Below are 24147 nucleotides of genomic sequence, written 5' to 3' on the forward strand. Positions count from 1 at the left end.
GGTCCCAGGCTTCACCCCTCTTTGGGGCTATACAATCAGGGGGTGGGGAGCTATTGAGGAGGCAGGAGCATGGGTGGTCGGCCCCACCCTAGCTAGGATCCCTCGTCTCACACCCGGCCCAGCCTCCTAGCGGTGGCCCAGCCTCCAGTCTCCTGCACAATCTGACCTCCACCCCTGCCTGGATCAGGGGAACTTTCTCTGACCTCCTTGTTCACATTACTGCCCGCCTCAGGCACCTTCACTACAGCTGTTCTAGCCTTGGCAGCCTCTGGGAAGCTCTTAAAATCCTTATGCCAAGACCACACCCAGACCAATTCTATCAGATTCTCTGGGAGGCAGGACCTCCTGCATCCCACCCCCATCAGTAATTTTTAAAGCTCCTCAGGTGATTGCAAATGTGCAGACAAGGCTGAGAACTGCTGCAATGGCTCCCTATCTCCGGATTGGAATTGGGGAGGGTGGGAGGAGAGACTAGCCTGGCACAGTACCGTAAGTGTGATCAGTAGCATTGCCACCCCCCAGGAGTTTGTTAGAAACGCAGAATCATAGGCCCCACTGACTCAGAATCAGCATTTTTCCCAGATCCCCAGGTGATGCTCACACACTGTCAAGTGTGAGAGGCATTGGCACCAGCTTTTACGAGATGCTTACAGTGGTCCAGCTTGTTCCAGGTGTTGTACACACACCATCACATCCGCACAGCTGCTCAGCTAGTAGCACCCACCCCTGCCCACGACAAACAAGGAAACACCTGCCATTCATTGGACAAATCCTTACTGAGGACCGATTATGTGGAGGCTCTGTATTAGGGACTAGGGATCAAAAGTGGATGCTCCCCGGCTGGAGAAGAGCTCAGAGGCCAATGGGATGTGAATGTCAGTCAGCAGCTGTGTGTTCCTGGGTGACTTCCTCCGCCTCTCTGAGCTCAGGTTTCCTCTTCTGCAGATCTGGACTAATCACAGGCCCAGGGCTGTGGTCATAACTCAGTGAATTTCCGCAGGCCAAGTACTCACCACGTGGCCTGGATTTAGCAAGAGCTCAAGAATGGTCTCTGTTGTTAGAAATAAAAATACTATCAGGTGGTAGCGGTGCCTGCGGAGGGTCGGCAGAGGTGACAGCCAGGTGGTGAGCGCTAAGGACCTCCCAGGAGGTGAAGCACAGGGGCCGGGTCGGCGACCGGGGAGTGGATAAGGTTGCCCTGTGCTGGCACTCCCTGACCCCATTTTCTGAGATCACGCCTGTGTTTTCCGCTTTTCTGACGCATAGGTGAGTCTCGGGTCAGACCACTATTAGCAGCACGAGTCTGGGTCCCAGATCTTGCCCTTTGATCCCTGAAGCCCTCTGTGGCTCGGCGAGGCAAGAAACGCTACAGCAACTCCGGTCCCGGGGGGGGCTAGTTCGCCCCAGGTCCTCTCGGGCGCCCCCAGCTTTGCCCGCGGAGCCCAGGCGCCAGGAGAGCCGGGCGCGCGGCCCGGCGGCGCCCCCTTCCGGCGGAGCGGAGCCACGGCAGCGGGCGCTGGCAGGTGCCGGGGATGCCGCGCGCGACGGGGACGCGCAGCTCAAGCCGCTGCTGACACCCAGCCACGCGCGGCCCGAGTCCCACGGGGTGGGGCCCCGGCTGTGGAATTGCGGCCCTGGCGCGCGCGGGGGTCTGAGGAGTCGGTTTAGGGGGTTCGTGTTCCTCGGAGTGCACCATTGTTTCCTGTAATTTAATTTTCTCTCCTGAAAGAGTTGCTAATTAAATCCTTTCTCCGCGAGCCGTCGGGCCCCACCCGCCCGGCCCGCTCCGCTCCTGTTGGTTAATTACCCAGCACATGCGAGGGAACTCGCGGCCTCGGCTGCCAGGCGCGCTCAGGTGGATGGGCCTCGCTGCTCGCTCAGCTGGCCGCCGCCCCGGCGTCCCTCCTGGGGGCTCCTGGCTCTCTTTCCACCTGGACGTCCGAGCAATCTTTGCAGTCTGAGCCAAGCAGCAACAGCCCTGCCCCTACCGCTGGTGACCTCTGCTGGCTCGGAATCCAACAAAATCAGATTCGTGTCATTTCACCTCTCGTCTTTCCAATTCTGTGGTCATATCCCTCACTGCTCTTTCTCTTAAGCGCTATTCCTGTCTTCTCCCCCACTGTCCACAGCACAATGCTAGGTGGAAGATTTGCCAGGCCACGCCCAGTAGCCTGTGGCACATCACACAGCATATCTGGGGCATAGTTGGCGCTAGAACCCAGCTCTCAAGAAGCTTAGCCTGTCCAGGGTCACAAATTCAGAAGCTTCCAGGGACCCAACTGGCAGAGGAAGATGGTGGGCAGTTCTGTGTTGTACAGTGGGGAGGGGTGGAGTCTGTGGCAAAGTAGAATGCACTTACCCATTGGGGAGGGGGTCATTCAAACAATATACCCTTTGAGGGCTAAGAGCGTCCAGTGCTTGCTAAGTCTGAGTCCAGTGTCCAAGGATGGTAGTGACCTGCCCAGGGTCACACAGGGACTCAGGGCAGAACCACTGGGCCCTCTGGACTCACAGTGTGGTGATTTTTCCAAGATGCCACTTTCCGGGCGGAGCTTTGTGAGCACCCCCCTGCTCAGTTCTGCCCATCCGAGGCCTGGCTCCTGCCCTCCTCCTCCTGCCCCAAGCTGTGGGGAGGTTTCCCAGGCTGGCCCCCCTCCCACGGCTCATGCAGGGTCCCCAAGCCTTGGACGCCACTCTCCCCTCCTCTCTAAAATCCCCCATTCAGACGCTTCTGGCCCGACTCTCAGCCAGCTGTCAGGCGGAAAAAGCAGGCAGCTCAAGCAAATCCTAGAATTGGGAAGGAGGAGTTTGTGGGGTCAATGCTATTTCTAAGGAGATACTAATGGTGGGGATTTCGGGCATCACAAGCAGGCCAGAAAGGGGCTAGGGGGACAGGGACTCTCGGGGGGAGCCCATGCAGGGGCTGCTCCTCTCTGGAAGGCCTCACAGTGCCGCCTCTCCGCTGCTCTGGGCTCAGGGTTCCGGGTCAGTGCCCTGCTCGCTGCTTGCACAGCTTTGCCCCATGGCTGCCTTCACTGGGGGGCGTTAACATGTGGTCCCGCCTCACCAGCCAGCACTTTGGCTCCCCCGGAGGCTTCCCTCTTCTGTGTCGTAGTTGAGCTCTGGAGATGTTCTCCTCAGAGTCCACTCCATTTTGGGGTCTTTGGTGCCCCCCTGCCCTGGTCTCCAGGGGCGGGAGCAGATGTGCCCAGCTGTGTTCTGCCTTCTGGCAGTGGGTGTCCACCTCCTGCAGGCACCCTGACGCTGCCTGGCAGGTCAGCGGCCCAGAAGCAGCTCAGACCTCCTTCCCTGGCTAGGCATCATCCTCGAGCCCTGGGGTAGGGTCCCCAGCCTGGACTGTCCTCAGACCTCTGCCATCAGCCTCCAGAAGAAGCTGCTCCATCCAGGGCAACTTGCCCCCATAAACATCAGTGTGGGAGGGATCAGAATCACATAGGCCATGAAGCCAGCCTGTTCTCACCTGCACAGTCACCGTAAGCAGCTGACTGTCAGTTCTGTGAGGACAGAGGCTGAGCCTGGTTGCTTTCTCTGTCTCAGCCGGTGCCTGATGCATAGCAGGGGCTCAATAAACTAGGCATTAGTGTTGAATGAATCTGTCAATCAATGAATTAATGAGTGAGAACTCCACTCCTTGTTACTTTTCAGCAGGGAATTGATTGGGTGTGTACAAGTGTCCATGATGGAAAGATAGCCTATTGTCTAGTTTAAAAGGATAAACTCAGCAGCAGGCAGCCGGGGTTCGAATCCCACCTCTGCCACTTATTAGCTGCAAGGCTTTGGGAAAGTTATGTAACCTCTCTGTGCCTCAGTTTCTTATATATAGGGGTAATAACATAGTATACTTCAAGGGGTTGCTATAAGGAATAAGTAGTTAATGTAGGTTACATGTGTGTATGACAAGGGCCTGGCATGTCGTGAATGGTCAGTAAACGCTGATCATTATTACTCGTAGTAGAATTATTGCTTCAACAATAGTGTCAGTATGCTACACTACGTGCTAGGTATGGGGGAAGCCGGATTCCAATGTTGACAGTAGCGTTGGGAGATGAAACCCACACAGGAGAGAGTGAGTCAGGAGAACTGTCGGGCGTAGGGGGAGACTCCCCCGGGGGCTGGACCAGCTGAGGAAAGGCCCCGTGGAGATGTGGGATGTAGGGGGGCTGGGAGAGGCCTAGGCTAAAGGAAAAGACATGTGATGGCATGCCCACCGGGGTGCAGAGGGCCACATCGGGGACGCTGGCCTCGCCAGTCAGGATGGGGATTGAACATCATGAAAGGTCATCCCTACATTTCAGGATTTTAGCCTTTCAAGTTTACTCTAGTTCCTGGAAGCCATCTTCGTAAAAACAGTTTCCTTCAACCCCGTTTGCTGAGGCGGTGCAGGAAGGAAGGAGTGGTGGGGAGTCCCCGAGGCCCCTCTGTGGGCTCAGAGAGAGGTCCAGAGATCTCTGATGTTCCTGTTGCCGACCCAGCTTCATTTTTGCCTGCCACACGATTATGCGAATCACCGAGATGACGAGATGATCAGTTTGCAAAGAGAAAGAATTTAATCACAAGGTGGCCAAATAAGGAGGCAGGAGAATCCATCTCAGATCCGCTTCCCCAAAAATGAGGACTAGGGGGTGTTCATGGGTGGAGGGCAAGGTGGTCTGAAGTGTGGGAATAGATGGTTGAAAGTAAGGAGAAGTGAGGTAATTGATGCTCTGCGCAAACGTAGTCAAGCTTCATGGCTCTTCATAGGACGCATGTTCACAAAATGGCGGCATTCCCATGACCTGAGGGTGGAATTTTTACCTTCTTGACATCAAAAAGGCCCTTATCGAGTATAGCTGCAGGCCCAGTTGATGGGTTGATGGTCTTAACTGGCCTGAACTGGACAAGGGGTTTCAGTTCCTGAAAGACCACTCTTAATGGCTCTGTTAAGATGGAGTCAGTTGAACTGATCCTGAAGGGCCTGCGGTTACACTCCCTGCTGAGCTCTCCAGCAGCGTCAGGCTGAATCCCTGGGGAATGAATGTGACCCTCTGCCTTTGGTCTCCAACCTGGAGGACGGTGCTGATTGTTTAGAAAAACTAGATGTCAGTTCGTGATTGACTCACCCAAGTGGAACACCTTGAGCTAGGGTGAGTTAGGTTTTGTAAGAAGTGATCAGAGGAAGGAGGCAGGGTCCATGGGGAGCATGGCCTGAGGACTAAGGTCTTCTCCCACTGTGGCTGCAGGGTGCCTACTTGTGCCCCCATCACTCTAAATGGAGACTGCGATGCCCACAAATCACCTGCGGACCTACCTCTTCATGACCCCTCCCACCCCACTCCACGGTCCTACTTTTCTGTCTGGCCAACTCCTATTCATCCTCTGTGACCCTGATGTCGCCTTCCCTGGGAAGTCTTCCAGCCTACCCGCTGCTGAGTGTGTGCCCTCCTCTGGGCATCCATAGCACCCTGTCCTTCTCCCTCCCATCAGCGTTCTCATGCCACTGAACCACATTCGTCTGCCATTGATTCTCTTCCCTGTGAGCTCCCGAGATCAGGTAATGAGTCTCATTCATCTTTGCCTTCCTGGTTCTTGGCATCATGCCTAACATTGATTTGGCGTCATTGAATGCTTGAGGAGTGGATGGAGGAGCTGGCTCAGCACCACCCTCAGAGAGAGAAATGGAGGCAGAGGCAGAGGCCGACATCAGGAGCAGCTAAGCTACCTCAGACACCCCCTGCCCCACCAGCAGGCTTGCCCTGGCTGGCGATCAGCTCCAAGCTCTGCCTCATCTCTAAAGCATCTCAGACAAGGCAAAAGCAATGCATCCTTGTTCCCTGACCATCCCCGTTTTTTGTCCCCAGCAGGATGGGCTGCCTCCAAGTATCCCTGAGAGCATGCCCAGAGGCAGGACAGGAGGGGACAAGGGGGAGCAATGAGGCCATTTGAAGGCCACAGGGTACAAAGAGGAGCCAGGGCATTTGGGGAACCAAATGCATGGAGTGACAGGGACAACCATGTTCTTAGGGAAGGAGACTGGCTATAAGATGGCCCCTGGGACCTGAGGACTGGCTTCTTCGTTATAGCGGAGGGGGATGGGGTTCAGGGCCCCTTGAGTTCATCCTCTTCCCAAAGCCCCCTTGGTTCCCGGAGCTTAAAGGGCAGCAGTTCAGATTTTGCCTAATCAACACTAGGGTATGGGCTAAAGCGAGTGCCTCCTTTCCAGATGGGAAAATCAAGACACTGAGGAGCCAAGTGTCCCACTCCTTTGGACAGTGGGTGTGGAGGCCAGAGGACCCAGGACCTCTAGTGGCACAGGCAGATGGTTCCCCGGGCTTTGGGAGTCAGAGAGTTGTGCTGCAACATAGGATGTGCAGATCGCCCCGAACCCCCTCCTCCGTGTAAGGTTGCGGAGTGGTTAGTTATGAGTGATACCACCGACTGCCAACCGATGGGACAAGACAGAGATGAGAGCTTTGGGTGGCCCTGAGCCCAAGAATCATGATCTTCTCCCCACCCCAGTGCTCCTGATGGCCTACCCTTTGAGGTCACCCTGATCACCCCATCTCAACCTTTCGGCTCATCTTGGACCCTCTCCCCAGCACCCCTCCAGTCTGCTCCCTGTCTGTGAAGTGGCTCTGATACCTTTCCCTCCTTACCAGCCCACAGCCACTGTGCCCTCCCAGACTCTGGGTATGTCACACTCAGATCACAGCAAATGCCTCTTCTCGGGTCCCTCCCACTTCCGGTCTATCCGCCAAGGCTCCGCTTTCTGAAATCCGGCTCTAATCATGTAGCTCCCTTGCTCACAACCTTTGATGGTTCCCTATTACCTGTCAAATTCACTCCAGATCTCTTAGCTTGGCATTCAAGGCCCCCTCTACTCAGGTTCCAACTCTTAGCCTTGACTCCCTTTGCTTCTCTGTGCTGTCACCTATGCTCACGGTTCCAGGTACAGGCCTAGATGTGCTCTCTTCCTCTTCCGAGCACTCCCAGGAGCCTCTCCCAGGATATGAACCCCTGGAGGACAGAGTTGTCTTGTCTGTCTTCCAGCCCCACAGTGTGCATAGCACAGTGGCATACCAGAGGAAGAAATGTGGAGCGAGTGAGCAAGCACACAGTCTGCGCATTCATTCGGTCAGTATTTATAGAGCACCTACTCTGTGCCCAGCCCCTGCTAGGCATGAAGGATACAATGGTGGGCAAGGCAGGTGTGTCTGCCCTCTGAGTGTAGACAGCTCATGCTCTAGAATGTGCTAGATTAGCCACAGCTCCATTCATCCCCTCCCACCTGTCCCAGCATATCCGGGGCTGCCTTGCTGGTTGCCTGTTGGCATGTGTTCAGGGAATGGAGACTGTATACAACACCGGCCTAGGCTGAAAGTTCTTCAACAGCGCAAGTACAGTCAGTACTTTGCACTTGTGTCCTCCATCAGTCCAGGCCTGCATGTCCTTAGGCTGCATCAGAGGTCATGCCCACTTGCCTGCTCAGGGACCACTCCCTCCCTGCAAGGCTCAACCCCCTCCCAGCTGCCCCCAGGGCTGGACAGCCCCAGGTCTCCAGGTGTTGTAGGGGCTGAGAGGGCGGGGGGACCCTGGCTGATCCTCGGGGTGGTCAGCTCTGGCTGTGGTGGAGGAGCAGGTGGATTCCCCTCTTTATTCTCTCCCAACCTGTCCTCTGACATGGGAAGGGGAGGAGGAGTTGGGGAGGAGAAGGAAGGTTCCCAGGTTAGACATTCCACCCCTGGTCCCGTGGGTCCACAGATTCCAGCACAGCAGACCTGCTCCCACCCGGGGGTAATATTCACACATTTACCAACCACGCAGCACAACCCTGACCAATCACAATGGACACTGGCAGAAGGGCTGGAGCAGGGTTCTAGGGTTCTCACACAGGTGCCAGGCAGTGCCCTTTTAATTGCTGGAGTGAAGTGGGCCAGGGATCCCCGGGGAGGGGCTGGAACAGCTGGGGCAGCAGGGGTGGGTTACTCAGGGAGTCCAGACAATGGTTATTTACCTACTGAGACAGAAGTCTTTGTGATACTTACCTTAAATATTTTAACAGCCAGTATGACTGCGTCAGTGCCTTGCAGCCTTGCCAGCCGCGCTACCAACAGTGCCCACATGATCACAGAAAATCCAATTTAAAACCACATATTTTATTGATGTTCTTCATCGACAGTACAGACCATGTGTACAAATGCCACTCGATCCCACGCCCGGCAGCCTCCCACTGGCCCCCACTGGCCATCAGCACGGAGCCGACCCCTGTAGGTTTCCCTTTTCTCTCTTCTCTGACATCAAGCCTCACAGTGCTGAGGCTCCAAGAAGCTGGGAATGGCAGGGCTAGCTTCCAAGCTAGAGCTTTGGGGCCAGAAGAGAGCCAAGGCCTGGACTACCCAGGGCCTTTCCCCTCTCCTCTTCCACTCCTGCTCCTTAAGTATGGCCAGAATTGGGGGTGAGGATGCCCCCTAATGACTCCTTCATCCAGGCAGCCTGGGCTCCCCTTCAACCCTCTCTGGCATATTGTTCCCCTTCAAGTGACCTGCCCTGCTGACCACCAAGGTGGCAGTGACCATTTTTCAGGAAGTGGGAGTCCCTGCATGGGGGCAGTGACAAGATGCCCCAATGGCAGGGATCTTGTTCTCTTGTTCACTGTATGTCACTGTCTGGAAGAGACTTGCGACATAGTTGGTGCTCAATAAATATATGTAGGAGGCATGAATGAATGAACATGGGAGGGAGAAGCAGGAGCTGGTGGAGTCCTCATTACATTACCTCTCTCGGGGGCGTGGAGGCAGGATCAGGGTTAAGTTCTCCCACGCTGGGCTCAAGAACTCAGGGTGTCCTTTGGCAACACTTGGGGTCACTGTGACCACTAGCTGGACACTGTAGAGCGTGGGCTTCAGCTCTGCTGCCCGCATGGATGGCAGACTGGCCTTGGGACTCAGTCAGGAGGGGGCACTTGTGTTGTCCCCACTCCCTAATATGCCCCAGGGGTCTGGTCCTCTAGGTCCCCAGGACACAGAGCAGTGCCCCTAAACAAAGCCAGTCAGATAAGTGGGGCTGGTCTGGCAATTGCACCCCTGAACTCTGGTCTCCCCCATTCCAGCTTCAACTCTCCCAATCTTGCCTCTCAGAGTTGAGCATGACCTTCCAGCTCTGCTCTCCCTACCCCTGGCCCCACCTGCCCCTGACACTGCTCCATTTCCCTGTCCTCAAATGCTAACGCCTTCAACTATCATTAACACCCCGCAGTCCTGTCTCTCCACAGACCCTCTCCTTGGTGGCTTGGTAGGGTCCTGGAAGTTTGCATCATGATTTTCAGACCCCTCCATGCATGCCCCACCCTCCAGGAAAGTGCATAACTCACAGGCATCTCAGCAGACCTGGCCTCTGGACCTAGCGGTTGTGAAGAGGACTCTAGAATTGTGGGGTGGGAAGAGTTCTTCCCTTTCCTGACCCTGTGCAGAAATTCTTTCCATGGCATGCCTGCCAGATGACTGCCTAGTCCCTGTGTCTGGAATACCTCCAGTCTTGGGGGCACTCACTACCTCCCCAGGCAGCCATGTAAACACAACAGCTTTAGCTGCTAGAATATCCTTTATACAGGGCAGAAAGGAACCCATTTGCCTCTCTCATTCTTATTCCCCAATGTCTGTGATGCTCTCTCCTCCCCTCCCCTAAGCATTCCTCCCCTGTTTTCATATTGCACTCTTCATTATCTCTCTCCACCCCACCCCCCACCACACACACCCGTCCCCTTCTATACACGTATGCAGTCACATGCCAACCTCATTGATCAGTATCTCCTCTTTCCTTCTCCCTTCTTCCTTCCCTTCCCAGCATCTAGCAAAGACCCGGAGGCTGGAGTCCAAGGGAAAGGGCTGAAAGAGTGCCAAGGAAAGGAAGCATCCAGCCAGGTCCTGGGCCGGGCTGGGGTGGCCAGCGGGTGCAGGGCAGACAGGGGACAGCAGCTGGAAGTCCCAGGCCATTGACTGCTGTCTCCCAGAGAAGGGGTCTTGCAACTTAGGGGGATGGACAGCAAACTACTAAGTTCTTTTTCCCTCCCACTGCCCACAACTGCACAGAGGGCATAAGGACACATTCCCCTCCTTTCCCAATGTCTCCAGCAGTTGGTAGAGCTGATTTGGCTGCCTCTCAGACATGGTAATTTTAAACATTTTTGCCAGCCTCCAGGTCCCTGGGAGCATCATACCAGCAGCAAGAATTCACTCCCAATTCCCAACGTGGGGCTAAGAGGAAGAGTGCTAGCAGATAGCAGTGATGACATGAGACATGATAGAGAGTGGACGAGCCAGGCAGAAGGGGAAAGCGGGGACCCCAACAGAAGAAACAAAAGCAGAGTTCTCCTAACAGTTAGCAGCCACCTGGCTGGCTTGCAGGGAGCCTAGCAATGCCTGGGCAGTCATTTTTCCTCCTTGTCATGATCCACCAGCCAACACTGTTCTCTATGTGTCACAGACCAGGGGTAGATGCTAGGACCTTACCAGCACGAGGTCGTAGTGGGTCATGGGTGGAGACGAGGATGCCGTGGTCTAACGTTCAGGAGGTATCAAGACACACACACATAGAAATGATGGGAGTGCCTGCTACTTGTCCCGCTGCTTTGAGCTCTCACCTCCGACATTGAACATGGGGACCAGCAGGCCCAGCAGCCACCTCTTCCCGAAGACCTCCTGTAAGTTCTTGCGCCAGGGCCGGGCCCTCACCGCCACCCCCTTCCGCACCTGATGGCGGGTCTGCCCCCGGAGGATCAACAGCAGCTGGTGGCAGCAGAAGCCGGCGCAGGCCAGGCCGATGGCAAACCAGAGGTAGAGCATGAGGATGACGAACATTTCAGAACCGAGGACAGCTCCTGCATGGGGGGCGGGGAAACACCAGAATTGCTTACACCCAGGCCACGTAACGGAACTGCCATACAGGCAGGCGCTCTCCGCTAGGGAGGGAGGGAGGTTAATGAGACTGGAGCTACATTTGGCGGCAATCTCCGCACTGCAGCGTGGGAGAGGAAGGATAAACTAGTTGCCCTAACCTTTCCTTAGTGCTGTTGGCTCCTAAGGTGAGAGGGGAGAACCTGGGACCTGGGAGAGAAGGGAAGGAAGCTTTGCCAGGCAGCGCCCAGATGCTAACATCTCCTTAGGGTGAGAGATGCCCGTCTCTCTCAGCCTTCTCTTTCTGGCTGGAAACAGAGAGAAGGGGTTTTTCTCAGGAGGAGAGAGGGGTGAGCTGAGGACCTAGACAGAGAGCCGGTGCCTGGGCAGCTGTCTAGACTGAAGCACCTTCTCTCTGTGGAGCTGGGAGCACTGGCTGGGAGCACTCAGGGAAGTGACAGCATGATCGAGAATAGGGCCTAGTCATCAAGAAGAATAAGTCATGAGCTCAGGCTCAAGGGAAGCGCAGAGCACCGACTTAGAGAATAATTCAGTCATTAATGTTAACAAGAGGACCATGTGGCCACCAGAACATTCAGCCAGAGCTGTCCTGTCAATCAGAGTTTGCTAAGGCTGGAAGAGGTCCCCAAGGTCATCAGGCCAGCCCCCTGCCTTGAGCGGGACCTCCCCTGAACCAGCACTCTCTATTACTGGTTTTAAACATCCACTGAGTAAGAGATCCCACACTCCTCTTCAGAGCAGGGATGATCAGTCCATGCTAGATTTGAATCTCCCAGCTCTGTGGACTTGCACAAGTTTCTTAACCTCTTTGAGTTGCAGTTGGCACATCTAAAAAATGGGCATAATAATAATGATTCCATAGAGTTGCACAATTCAAGGGAATTGCATGCAAAGTGGCCAGCATTCTGGTTCACGCTCAGGGCAGTGTTCCCTGCTCATGGTCATTCACAGACGAACAGACTACATCCAAAAAAAAGGCTCAAGGTTAACTCCTAAGGCCATCAAGCTTTCTCCTCCTTTCCAAGGCTTGCAGTCTTGGCTGGACCGCCACTCTGGCAGCTGCAGCTGTGGTAGAGACACCTACAGCCAGGGCAGCGGGTCCAGGGACAACTCCAAAGCCCTCCTCAGCCCCTCTCCTGGCAGGCAGGGCAAGCCCACCACCACCCACTCCAGTGAGGTGAAGCTACCTGCCCCAGAGACCCCACCTTCCAACCTATTCGACCTCTGCAAATCTCAGCCATATCCTGCTCTTCTCCCACTGTCCCCTGGCCTCAGCCCACCTCTTCCCTGGTCTCCCCAGCCTCCATTTTCCACACCTCTGAGGGTTGGGCTTTTAAAACATGTCCATTCTCAGCAGCAGTGGACTCAGCAGCCAAGAGGATGTGGATCTGGTTCAGGTTTGCTCACTAGCAGCCTCCCCTTGCCCTCAACCCCAGGAGCTTTGAGAGCAGGTTTCTCTTTGCAAAGTTGGAGAGGAATAAGTCGAGCGGCCCAGCACATGGAAAGCTCGCTTCAGCTGGCATTGAGCACAGCCCCTCCGCTGGCATGGGGGCAGCAGTGGGACAGGGCTCACATTGGGCTGTGCCATTCCTCTGACCCACTTCTTCCTTGTCAGCACAGGTTAGCTCAGGCAGTCACGTGCGGGATGAAGGATCCTGGGGCCATGGTGCCCTCTGGGCTTGAGGAATGCTGACAGGCAAAGATGGCCCTCGAGCTGGGATGTGAGAACATCAGAGCTGTCAGGCTCAGGCCTGCCTTGCAACTCAACCCCAGGGACAAGCCTGGGCTGACGGAAGCTGTTTTCCAAAGGCTTTTTTCTGGTACTAAATCAAGGCAGCAGAAAAGACCTTGTGGCCTTTTCCTGGCCCCATGCAGCAGCTACAAAAGGCTATTCTGGGGACCTGCTTTCTCTCGAAGTGTTTGAAGTTGCCTAGCCTGGCAGCCTCAAATCCTGAACTATTTAATAATAGTTCCGCTTCTTTTAGAAAAATTACAGAATTTTTCTAAAGGGCCTTAAAGGTCACACCATCCCATCTCTCCATCCTGGCTTCCCACCAAGCATCTATAACACCTTTGATACATCATCACCCAGCATTTTGAATATATATCCAAGGACAAGAAGCTCCCTCCCTCCCAAAGTGGCTCATTCATCAAGAAGCAGCCCCCGGTAGGCAGTGTGGTGTAGTGGAAAGAGCATCAGCCAGCAGCCCAGAGCCCAAATCTTGGGTTGGAATCATATCAGCGGTGTGGTCTCAAAGCATCTTAACCTTGCTGAGTCTGATTCTTGAGCCTTTAGGACTCACAGACTCGCACTGAGGATTGGACAAATTAAGCCCTGCCCAGTGGGTAGCACATCACAGATGCTCAGCAAACGTCAGTCCCCTCTCCCTTCTACTGGGCTTTCCGGTGGCACCCAGCATGCCAGCGTACTTATCCAAATGCCATGACACAGGTCGGGTGGTGTCATCTCCATTTCCCAGATAAGAAGAACCAGGCTCAGAGAGGTGACACAATCTGTACTGGTCCCATGAAGCCAAAAGAAAGGACAACTTCTAAAATCTAACTGGCCAGTCTCCTACCTCTTTGGCATCCATGGAGGGCCTGTGGTCAGCAGCCACCTTCACGTTGGAAGACCCCTCCTACTTCTAGCTCACAGGGCCCACACTCACAGCCATCTCATGCTCTGGTGGCAGATCTGACTCAGGAAAAGTACCACAGTTGGGGATAGCTCACTCTATTAAACAGCTTGTTCCTTCTTACCCCCTCCTATCCACTTGTCCTCTTGAGCAGATGAGAGAGGGCATGCCCTCAACTGTTTGGGTTGAGAATAGGAGAAGCGATGGGAAGGGAGAAGCTGAAGAGGTGAGCCCTATGTGTGGGGGAGGAGACAGAATGGCTGGCAAGTGGAAAGATGACATTTTGGCAAAGGAGGAAGATGAGATGGGAGAATTGGAGATTGGAAGTCTTGGCCCCCTTTTCCTAGTGGGTATGGGGTAAAAGATAGTGGGACTCATCCTTCTGCTGGAACAGGGATCTGGGCCCCCAGGTAGGCACTGACTGGCTCGGTTCTCCCATCAGATCAAAGCAAGAGGCCCCTCTTCCTTTCTTTCTGTCTCCCAAACCTAGCACATATGGACAGGCCTCAAGCCCAGGCTTATCTCAAATCAAACCATTTCAAGATCCTCTCTTTGGAACCATCCATTTTTATGTGATAAAACTACTTGGAAAAGAAAGTGTAATGAGGCTCTCTGGCTCTCCTCATCCCTCCACCTGTCTGTGCTCACACTCCTCCCCCAGCCTGCCCACCTACCCTCCCCCGTCCTGGTTATTTCGGTCCCAGCAGCCTCCTATGCCAGCGCCAGGATCCAGAAGGCCCGAGAGCTCTGAGTTCTGGGCCCAGCTCAGCCAGACCTCCAGGAAACCTCCACGGCTGGGTCCTTCCTGGGCCTCTGTATTCCCACCATTAAATGGCACGATAGTTCTACACCTGAAGGACCGGACTGCAGCCCCAACAAAGATCGAAATGATGGCTTCCCCCGGAGGAGTGGAGCAGAATTTCTATGAATGTCCAGCCCAGGCCCATCAAGACAACCTCGGGTTCTCAGTGGAAGCAGCTTCACTTTGTCTCTGAATGGTCAGTGGGTGAGGAACCACGCTGTATTCCCTGTGCTGCTGGGGGTTGTTTAAAGACCTGGGGGCAGGCCAGACACTGCTACTCGGTAGTAGTAAGATCCTGGGCAAGCCATTTAATCCCACCTGAGCCTCAATTTCTTCATCTGAGAAATGGAGATCATATCATACACATACATATGTGCATGCCACCATTTCTAAGAGCTAAGTGAGATGGAGTCAAAGGCCAGGGTAGGGATGGGGTGGAAGGCAGTCAGGTAGAGGCAAATTTCAAGGCCAGGTAAAAGTGGTAAGAACTGCCACCAGGAGCCAGGTCCCTCTGGGCCAGGTATCAGAGAGCTCTCCTTGGGGCACACTATATAAAATACAGTCCTCACCAGGGTGCCCCACTGCGTGCCTGTTGAAGACCCACATGCCTGGCTCCTACAGGTGTCAGAGCCTCCTGGATGGTCAGACCCCACACCAGTCCCATGGCTCTGTGGTGTGAAGATGGAGCCATTAAATATGGCTGCATCTCCAGCCAGGGTCCCCCTGCTCTGAGCCATCTGCAGACTGGAGAACAGCCTGGTGGGTCCAGACATAGCGGGCAGAAGGGTAGGGCTCAGCCTTCTGTTGGGGCTGGCCTGGCACCCTGGTCAACCTTACTGTGGTCGGTTGGCAAGGCCTTTGGAGGGCAAAGTCCTTGGGGGGGGGGGGGTGTGTGTGAGCAAGACTGGAGTCCAGGCAGAGGCAGGTCACAGCATGGGTGACCTCACAGGCTGCCTGGAGGGATGGCCAGCACCCGGCCCCATCTCACACAGAGCAGGGTAGTGTCTGCATCAGCACAATTTTATGAATAAATAGTCAGTGGTGACAAGGAGGAGATGATCTATGAGGATGGCTGGGGGGAGGAAGGGTGGTTGCCAGATAAAATACAGCGTGCCTAGCTAGTTACTTTGAATTTCAGACACATAATAGTTAATCTTTTTAGTATAAGTGTGTCCCATGTGATATTTAAGACATATACTAAAAAGTTATGCATTGTTTATCTGAAATTACAATTGAACTGGGCATCCCGTCTTTTTATTTGCTACATCTGGCAAACTTGGTGTCGGGGTAGGGGAGTCCGTGTTGGGCCCAACCTGCCAGCCAAGACCCACTCACCAGAGAAGAACTGGCTGATGGAGGTGGGAAGGAGCGTGAGGAAGGCCAGGGGGTGGGCGAAAGAGATGGAAAGGACGGCAGAGATGTAGGCCACGCCGGCCACCATGGAGTAGAGGCAGGCAAGGGAGGTGTAGAGGCAGAACAGGACGAAGTTGCGCATGTTTCTGCTGCCGATGCAGTTGCCGGTGAAGAAACAGTGATGGTCGTGCCTCAGGGTGACTCTGGCGCACACTCGGCAGAAGTGGGTGCTGGGCGGGGGGCATGGAGCCCTCTTGGCCGAGGCCCCCTGGCAGGCGTCCAGGTCATCCGGAGAGTTCTGGATGACCAGGACGTAATTGCCCAGGGCGTTGGTTGAGAGGAACAGGAACAACGCCCCGTGGAGCAGCGCCGGCGAGAAGAGCGGGGCGGCCGCGGGGTCCTCGCGCATGCTGGGCAGGAAGAGGAAGAGCTGCAGCACGAAGGTCACCAGGGAGATGCACAGGAAGTAGGCGGGGGCCACCACGTTGAGCAGCCTCAGGGCCAGCATCCTGGATTACATTCCTAAGGAGCCCGGGGTGAGAGGAAGACTTACCGCTGTGTCCAGGGGGCGCCCTAGGGCGCTCCTCCAGAGCTGTATGTCCGTCCGCTCCACTCAAATCCATGCTCTTCGAACCCTGTCCCTCGGATCATCCCTCCTCTCTTCCCTAAGCCCGGACCAAGCAGGCGTGAGACCCCAAGACCGCAAAGACCCCTGCGTGCCAGGCTTTACCTCCCCGTGCCCACTCCCTCGGTTTTTGAGCGACCTAGGCGCCCTGGCGCCCCGGGGTCAGGCACAAGGAGGGCGAGGTCGGGGCTTGTTCGCACTCTGTAGGGAGGAACCGGGCGGGGCTAGGGCTCCGCTCCTTTCTGGCAGTGGAAATGAGCCCAGATTTGGGATTTCTCCTTTAGACCCCCTATGAGGAGAAATCGAAGGATTTGGGGTAGGGGCGGAGAGAAATGACCAACTGGAAGTCCCGCTTCCCCTCCCCTTTCTTCTCCTCCTGCCCCCACCCCACCCCCACACATTTTGGGCAATGCTCAGGAACCTCACTGGTTACCCAAGTCTCTTTGGAGGTTTGTGTGCTTGTGCGTCCGTGATGTATGTGTGTGTGTAGGGGGGGTGGGGTTTCCTTGTGTCTGATTCTGTACGTGTAATCTGTGTGCGCCTGGGTATCTGTGTTTGTGTATGTCTGTGTGTACACACACTCAACCTCTGCCACTTGGCTTTTTGAAAAAATCAATTAAAACAATCGATACATTCACACACGCGCTCAGGCACTCGGTGCGGGGCGATGGGGGGCTCAGCCGGAATACCTGTGTCAGCTGGTCCCGGTCAGCCCATCTCTCCGACGCTGGCTGCCCAGGCTATTTCTTTGCGAGGAGCGTTTTCATTTTGAGGCGACGAAATTAAAATCCCCCATTCGCGCCCTCCTCCCGCCCTCCTGGGGCGAGAAACCCAAACAACCCCGATGGCTCTGAAACCCTTTCGATGCCAACAAGCCCGCCCTGGGCGCAGGAGTGGATGCTCGGCCAGCCTTTCGGCGGATCGACCCCCCGCCGCTGAGCGCAGCCCCCACCGCATCCCCACTCCACCCCGCCTTCCACAGCGCTGGTTTCTGCCAGGCTTCGGAAGCCACCGGGAAATGAGATTCTGGCGCCCGAGAGAACTTTTCCAGGGGCTAATGAGTCGGCGAGCCCGAGGCGCGAGAAAAGTTCTGGGAAGGCGGCAGCACCCAGGATGGGCGAATGCCACGAGGCCTCCGTCCGGGCTGTCCCGCCTCGATTGGGCGACTGGTCACCTTGGAGTCCCCTTTGCAGGTTCCAGTGTCCCCGGGGACCCGCGGCCGCCGTGGGGAGCGCGGGCCTCTCTCTACAGCAGGGGCTCAGCGCAAGGCACGCCCGGGGGTGGTCGCTGGGGACTCGGCACCGCCCCGGGCGTGCGCTCCCGGGGGCTGCGGCGGCGCTGCCCACCCCGGAGAGCCCTCGGCCCCGGGCTCCGGAGAAGCAAGTGCCTTCCCCACGCCGGTCGCCAGGGGGGCGCGGGAGCAGCCTCCAGATGCGCCGCGGCGCCTGGAAGGCGAAGGACAGGGGCTCGGGGAGTGAGAGGCGCTCGGCGGGCAGCCGCAGCCCGGGCCCTGCGCCGGAGCAGGGACAGCACAGACCCCCCCTGGCGACCCGGGGCGCGGAGAGCTGTCCGTTCAGCACCGGCGCCGGCCTCGCCCGCGGCGGAGGGCGGCACAGCCGGAGCCCTAGGAGGCAGGCAGAACCGCCGGCCGCCGGCTTCTTGGCCACCGCCTCCCGGACGCCCGGGAAGCCGCCCCCCGCGCCGCCGCCGCCGCACCGCCGCAGAGGGGTGGGGAAACGAACTCACCGAGCTCCGGTCGCGGACAAGAGGAGCCCTGGACGCCGGCTCTCGCCCTCCCCGAGGCTGCAAAGTTGTGGGCTCGGCCCTGCTGGCTCGCAGCCTCCTCACGCTTCGCTTCGGGGACTGGGCAGGTAGCGGGGGTGCGGGGAGGAGGGAGCGGGCAGCTGCCGTCCTCCCACTTGGGCGCCAGCGAGTGGGGGCCAGGAGGCGGCGGGGATGGCAGCTGGGCACCCCCTAGCCCCGCCACCCCTCCCTCCCCTCCTGGGGGCGGCGCTCTGGCCACCCCTCTCAGCATCTCGGACCTGCCCCCCCCTCCCCTCATTCCCCTGGAGAGGGCTGGGGAACCCTGCCTGGCTTCAGCCGCCGGTTCCAGCTGGAGGCTCTGGATTCGGCCCTGATGTGGATGCTCTAGCCACATCATGCAGAGGGATGCTTCTGCTCCGTCCCTCCCCGCTGTGGCGGACAACCCTCCCTGCTCTCCGCTCTCGCTCTCGGACCGAGGGAAGCCTGGGGGTTTGAGAGCTCAGCTTGCCAGGGGCAACACCCATAAAGATCAGCGTCATTGTGCACAGAGAGGTTGAGAACCCCGACTCTGGAGCCTGTCTGCCTGGGTCTGAATATCCAGCACTCACTACTGTGTGATCTTCAGATTCCAGTTTCCTCATCTGTAGAACAGAGATGTGAGGACTGTGTGGCAATCTATGTAAAGCCCTTAAACGGGGCCTGCCCATGGTAAGCACCATTGGAGTATTAGTTTGTGTTGATTGGCACTAGTAATTGGGCCCTTCCTATGTACCAGGCAGCGTGCTAAGCCTTTAGCATAAGGCAGCTTTGTTAATCCTCTCAGCAGAAGCTCGATGACCCCCATCGTGTGGATGAGGAGGTTGAGGCACAGAAGGGCTCAGTCACACGCCAAGGTCATGTGGCGGGTAAGTGACAGAGCCTGGATTTGAACTAATGCGCCTGCTCCCGGCCTCTGCACAACCGGGCCTCATCCTGAGACCCAGGGGGAGCTCTGATGCCAGGGAAGAGAGGACACAGAGGGGTTTATCCAGATACAGAGCTTGAGCTGGGAGCTTCTGCCTGGAGCCGTATCCCCTCTCCCTGTTCCTTTTTCCTTCCTCTTCCCATCTCCACTATTCCGAGGTGGGTCCTGAGACGCAGTAGGAGGGGGGGACCCCTGGCCAGTGTGTGTCAGATGGAGGGGATGGAGGTGGAGTAAAAATAGCTTTAGAAACACTGCAGGAGTATTGGCACCCAGTTCCTCAGTTTCCTGGGCTGTCATGGCTCACCCACCTGCCCTGTTTCACTCCTCTGGATGAAGGCGAGCATCGTAAATAAATAATTGTTCATCACTTTCTCAACTGGTTGATTAAAACAAGAGCAATCCCTTAAAACGAGGACCATATGCTTATCAGCTCAGCCTGGATTTTTGAATATGAACAAAACATATTTTGTTTTCTCTGTATTTTATCAGTGTACATCAAAATAAAAAGGGGGCCAGGAAACCTTTTCGTGTTCTGACACGGTCTTGCACGGAAGCAAGAGAACAGCTTGCTAGGCGTCATCCCCCGCTAATCTGGTAGCCCTGCAAGTTCCAGTGGCCACAGGGCAGACATAGGGAAGCACAGATGGCCTTTTGCCTTTTAGAGCTGTTTTGTGTCAAGATCATGGCTACCTGGGCCCTTTTCACAAGCTCTGCCTGCCTCTTGCACTGGCTTGGGAGGGAGGGAGCCTGGAGCGCTGGATTTTGGCTCTATTGATTGAAGATCTCCATTCCCTAAATACCTTGAGAGTCGGATGGTATTTCTAATTTTATTTCGCATTTGGGTGTGTAGTGGGAAGGTGTGTGTCTGAATTTGTGTGTGCGTGAGGGGAGGCAAAGAGAGGGAGAAGCAAAAGGCATGTGGGAAGATGTCAGTGGGGGAAGGGAGTACTCAGGCAGGAAAGAGACAGAGATCTGGCCGTGGAAATGCAAACGGACGAGAACAATTGTTTGCTTAGAAATATAGTTTATCAACAGAAAAGGACATTAAAGCTTCAGATCTAGAGCGCATGGTTCTTCAGCCCCACCTCTTAAGTAAATTGAATAAGAGGAAGTACAGCCAAATGTTATTTTTTTTTTCTAAAATTGGTGCTTATCCACGACAAAATCAATAGGGAGGTCAATTTGAAACCTTCACTTCCATTCTGGCCCCATCAGAATTAAGCAGACTAAGAACGGACACTTTGTTGCCACTTACCAGCTGTGGGACCTTGAGCAAGTCACTTAACCTCTCTGCTCTTAGTATTTCCATCCATAAAGTGGGATGAAGATGTTACCTTGTGGTGATGACAGTCAAACAGGACAATGTGAGTGCCTCAATCCTGGCAGGAGACAGGACCGTGTTAGCTGCTTATTCCTCCTATTTCTCTTCTGGGCCCTTATCTTTAGCCATGAGAACGCCTTACGTTTCCAACTAAAGTGAGAGCTCCTGGTCTAGGTTGGAAATATTTTGGGGTCTCCTCCACATCGTCTCAGAGGATGGTTTGCCCAGAAGAGACACTGAGTAAAAGTATATTGATTGATGAGTGAATACTGGTCTCTCTCTGAGAGGAAAGCTATGTTCCAAGGTCTTTGAAATGTCTGGTGAGGACGCACCCACCATTGATCTTGCATCCTGCCACCACCCACCCCAACTGTAGGCTCATCTCCATAGACAACGTCAGAAAATAATTTATAAACCACACTCTCCAGTGCACTTGTCATATATTCTCATAGTTGAGCTATGACTGTGCCTGCAGGCGGTCCCAAGGGGGCAGGAACACAGACAGGCCTCTGATTGCTGCCGAGCACTTTCCCAGAAAGACGTGCCATAAATCTTGCTGTTTGGTGGTGTTATTTGAATAAAATGAATTCCCTCCCAAGTGGCAATCATTCCATTTTGCCTCAGAATGTTGTGTACAAAGAGAAGAACTCTGTGCGGCACGCAGCTTCTCCATTGAGGGGGGAACCCCACACACATGTCTGTCTGGTCCTACAACTCCCTGTGTGTTTGGGATGGAGAACATGCTGAGACACCAGGGGCCACACCTAAGGAGGCTGTGGGGATTTTCCCGATTCTCACGCTCTTATTGATGCTCCCATGCTCTCATGATCAGGGTGAAGATAGAGTGGGGTCTCAAGGTTAACTGATGCCCCGAAATTAAGGTTTTAATGGACATCTTCAGACAGGATGCTCTTTACTGCCGATAGCGAGTCATAGCCAGGGGCAACAGCAAAGTGCTCCTCCAGCCTCAGAAGGCTTACTGAGATGCCATCCCTGCCTGCCTGGATTTGAAAAATGTATAGGTTTAACCTTCATCTTAGCCAACTGAATATAGGAAAATTGAATTCTCAGAGAATTTCCATTAGGAAGTGGTTAATTTACTTGGCCAACCATGTTTTCATTTTAACAACAACATTACTTGGATGGAATAAAGTGCTCTGCAGGTTTACAAAGTATACCCACGAAATTAAAATTTAATTGCACAAGTCTCTGAACAGCCCTGCAAGCTAGCTGGGGCAGAAATGATTAAACCCATTTTTCTTATGAGGAAACTGAGGTTCAGAGATTTGCTGCACGTTAATTTGCAAGCCTTGCCTATGTTCGACTTAAAATGTGATTTAACATGCAAAAATCTCATCGATACTTAGCTTTTCTGGAACACATCATGGGCATAAAGGAAGCAAGGATCTAACATACTCCTGCAGAATAAAAGCCCTGCATGATCTCCCTTTAGGTAAGATATTTATGTGAAATGACATAAATAAGGGCACCCGACGGCACGGGAACCAGACGCTCTCAAGCGCTCTGCTGTCTGGGTGCTGGAGAGGGTGCATGTGATGGGGGCGGGGATGCTCAACAGCCAAGCTCACCTGTCAAGGTAGAATCAGCAGGTCTGAATGTCACCCTCTGGGTGACAGGTGACACCAGCGATCTCCTTGGTGATTGATGATGGATCAGGGTGGAAATCTTGGCTTGGCTTGGCTTGGAGCCTCCTTTGGAGTGTTCAGGCTGTGGAGAAACGAATGTGATCTTTTACCAATTCGGCCTGGTTTCCAGGGACAGCTCAGGCAGTCCTGGTAGGGATTCCTATGCTTGTGACCCCGTGTGCGGCTCAGCGGAGGTGGTGGAGGTGGCAGCAGCAAGATTAATTGGGCCTTTCATCTCAGAGCATGCAGGAGGCAGAGGGAGGGAGAAGGGGGGGGTATGGGAGGGAAAAGAGGAGGGAGGGAGAGGGCAGAGGGGAGAAGAGGGGAAAGGAGAGAGGAAAGAAAAGAAGGCGGCTGAGAGAGTGCACACGGCGTCCGACACACCTCGGTTTATGTCTTCACGATGGAGGAGGCTCCGGAGGCCCGAGGAGATCAGCTGTCTCTGCTGAGAGCCCTGCGATGCGAGGTGTCCGGGACGGGAGGGAATGAGGCGGAAGGCTGACAGCTCAATTAGACGAGGAGGGAGGTGAGACAGGAGAGCGAGGTCACTGCGGTGCCCTTGGCTGGTTGTAGGACTCTCAGATACCTTGTTATGGTTGCAGAGCTGCAGGCAGCCCAGACCTCACACCCCGGAACCCCACTGCCTCCAACTTCCTCTGCTGCTCTGGCAGAGATGGCCCGGGGCCCAGGAGACAGGCAGTGTGGTGTGATGAAAAAAACAGGAGCTATTGGGGCGAGCTTTTCGTGTCTGCTGACCTGGGCTTGAATCCCTGTTTTCCCATTCACTTGCTGTGTGACCTTGAGCAAGTTCCTTAGCCTCTCTGAGCCTCAAATTCCCTTCCATTTAAATGGGGATTTTAGCTAACTTGCAGAATTTGTTGTGAATTTTAAATGACAAAGATGCCAACTCAATAGCACCTGCCATTTCTACGGAAATAGGCCACCAGCTACTAGCTACTAAATAATCCTGCTTTTTGCATAGCACTTACTGCCTCTGTGATAATCTTGTTTGTGTGTTTATTTTGTTGTTTATCGTCTCTTTATAGCTGATATAAACCCCCAAGGGAGGGAACTTACCATCAGCTTTGTTTCTGTACCTTAGACCCAGCACAGAGCCTCATCCACGATGGGTGCTCAGTAAATATTAGGATAAAAAAGAAACAGTTTGGGGGGACAGAGGAGCGTGAGGGGACTATTCGGGGTGAGAAGATCTATACCTTGATTTTAGTGGTAGTTGCATGACTGTATGTTTGCAAAACTTGTAGAACGGTAGCTCTCCACAGGGAGGACGTTACTGTATGTAACTTATACCTCAATATCTGACCTTTAAAGGTAGCTTAGAGGGAGCAACGGACAAGCGGAATTCAACTAAATAAAAATCCATATTTCCTGCCACCCATTATGTGCCAGGATGACGGGGCCAGGTGCCTCGCGCTGGTCATTTCATTCAATCCTGACAACAAACCTGCCTAATGAAGGTCTGACTTGCCTGTTTTGTAGATGGGGAAATGGGAGCTCAGAGTGGTTATGAGATTTGCCAAGATCGCAAAGCTTGCTAGCAGCAGAAATAAAACCCAGGTCGCTTGACTTCCAACACCCAAGCCGCATCCAGTGTGGTGACATGCTGTGCTGGTGTCGATCTCACACTTTAGCATGGACTCACCGGTCAGTCTTCTCCCAGAGGAACAGCATGTAGAGAGAACAGGCTTTTTGCTGGAGACGGGGAATGGAGCGGGTGGGGAGTGGAGTTAACCTGAAGGGGCCTGTGGTCGGGGTGGAAGTGTCGGATGGGACCAGAGGATAAAAAGGAGCCAGAAGAGCAGTCAGAGACAGGCTCTGGGGTGAGATGATCTGGGTTCAGATTTCAGTGCCACCAGTCACTCGTTGTGTGACCTCAAGCAAATCGGTCAACCTCTCTGTGTCTCAGGCTCCTGATTTGTAAAACAAGGCTAATTATAATTCCCACCTCATAGGGTTGTTTTGTAGCTTAAACAGGATGGCATCTGTAAAGCACTTAGAATGGTGGCTGGCATAGTAAGTGTTACATAAGTGATAGCTATTGTAATTAATTAAGATTAGGTTCTATGACATGTGACAGAAACCCTGAGAAAACACTGGTTTAAACT

The 24147-nt window shown here is 54.6% G+C and overlaps 1 protein-coding gene across 4 annotated transcripts; it reads right to left on the reverse strand.

Annotated features, from left to right (window-relative positions):
* Nucleotides 1–8132: 8132 nt before the first annotated feature.
* On the reverse strand, nucleotides 8133–22798 carry ZDHHC22 (zinc finger DHHC-type palmitoyltransferase 22). 4 transcript variants are annotated; one of them, XM_008536419.2, is made up of 4 exons: nucleotides 22406–22798; nucleotides 21965–22103; nucleotides 15684–16223; nucleotides 8133–10873 (listed from the first exon to the last, which is right to left on the reverse strand). In XM_008536419.2, exons 3-4 carry the CDS (start codon nucleotides 16207–16209, stop codon nucleotides 10608–10610), a joined length of 792 nt encoding a protein of 263 aa, XP_008534641.1. In that variant the 5' UTR covers nucleotides 16210–16223; nucleotides 21965–22103; nucleotides 22406–22798; the 3' UTR covers nucleotides 8133–10607. The 4 variants fall into 4 exon arrangements, with proteins under 4 accessions (XP_008534641.1, XP_070450409.1, XP_008534636.1 ...); XM_070594308.1 differs by lacking the exon at nucleotides 22406–22798 and having other exon boundaries at nucleotides 21965–22389; XM_008536414.2 differs by lacking the exons at nucleotides 21965–22103; nucleotides 22406–22798 and adding an exon at nucleotides 18073–18634.
* Nucleotides 22799–24147: the final 1349 nt, after the last annotated feature.

Source organism: Equus przewalskii, chromosome 25 (genome assembly GCF_037783145.1).
Source record: "Equus przewalskii isolate Varuska chromosome 25, EquPr2, whole genome shotgun sequence".
Taxonomy (NCBI): domain Eukaryota; kingdom Metazoa; phylum Chordata; class Mammalia; order Perissodactyla; family Equidae; genus Equus; species Equus przewalskii.

Excerpts from the sequence above, each read along its gene's own strand:
- ZDHHC22 (XM_008536419.2), bottom strand. The coding sequence starts at position 16,209 with ATGCTGGCCCTGAGGCTGCTCAACGTGGTGGCCCCCGCCTACTTCCTG. Across the intron at positions 10,874-15,683 it reads CATCAGCCAGTTCTTCTCTG|GAGCTGTCCTCGGTTCTGAA; the intron begins GTGAGTGGGTCT and ends CCCCCCATGCAG.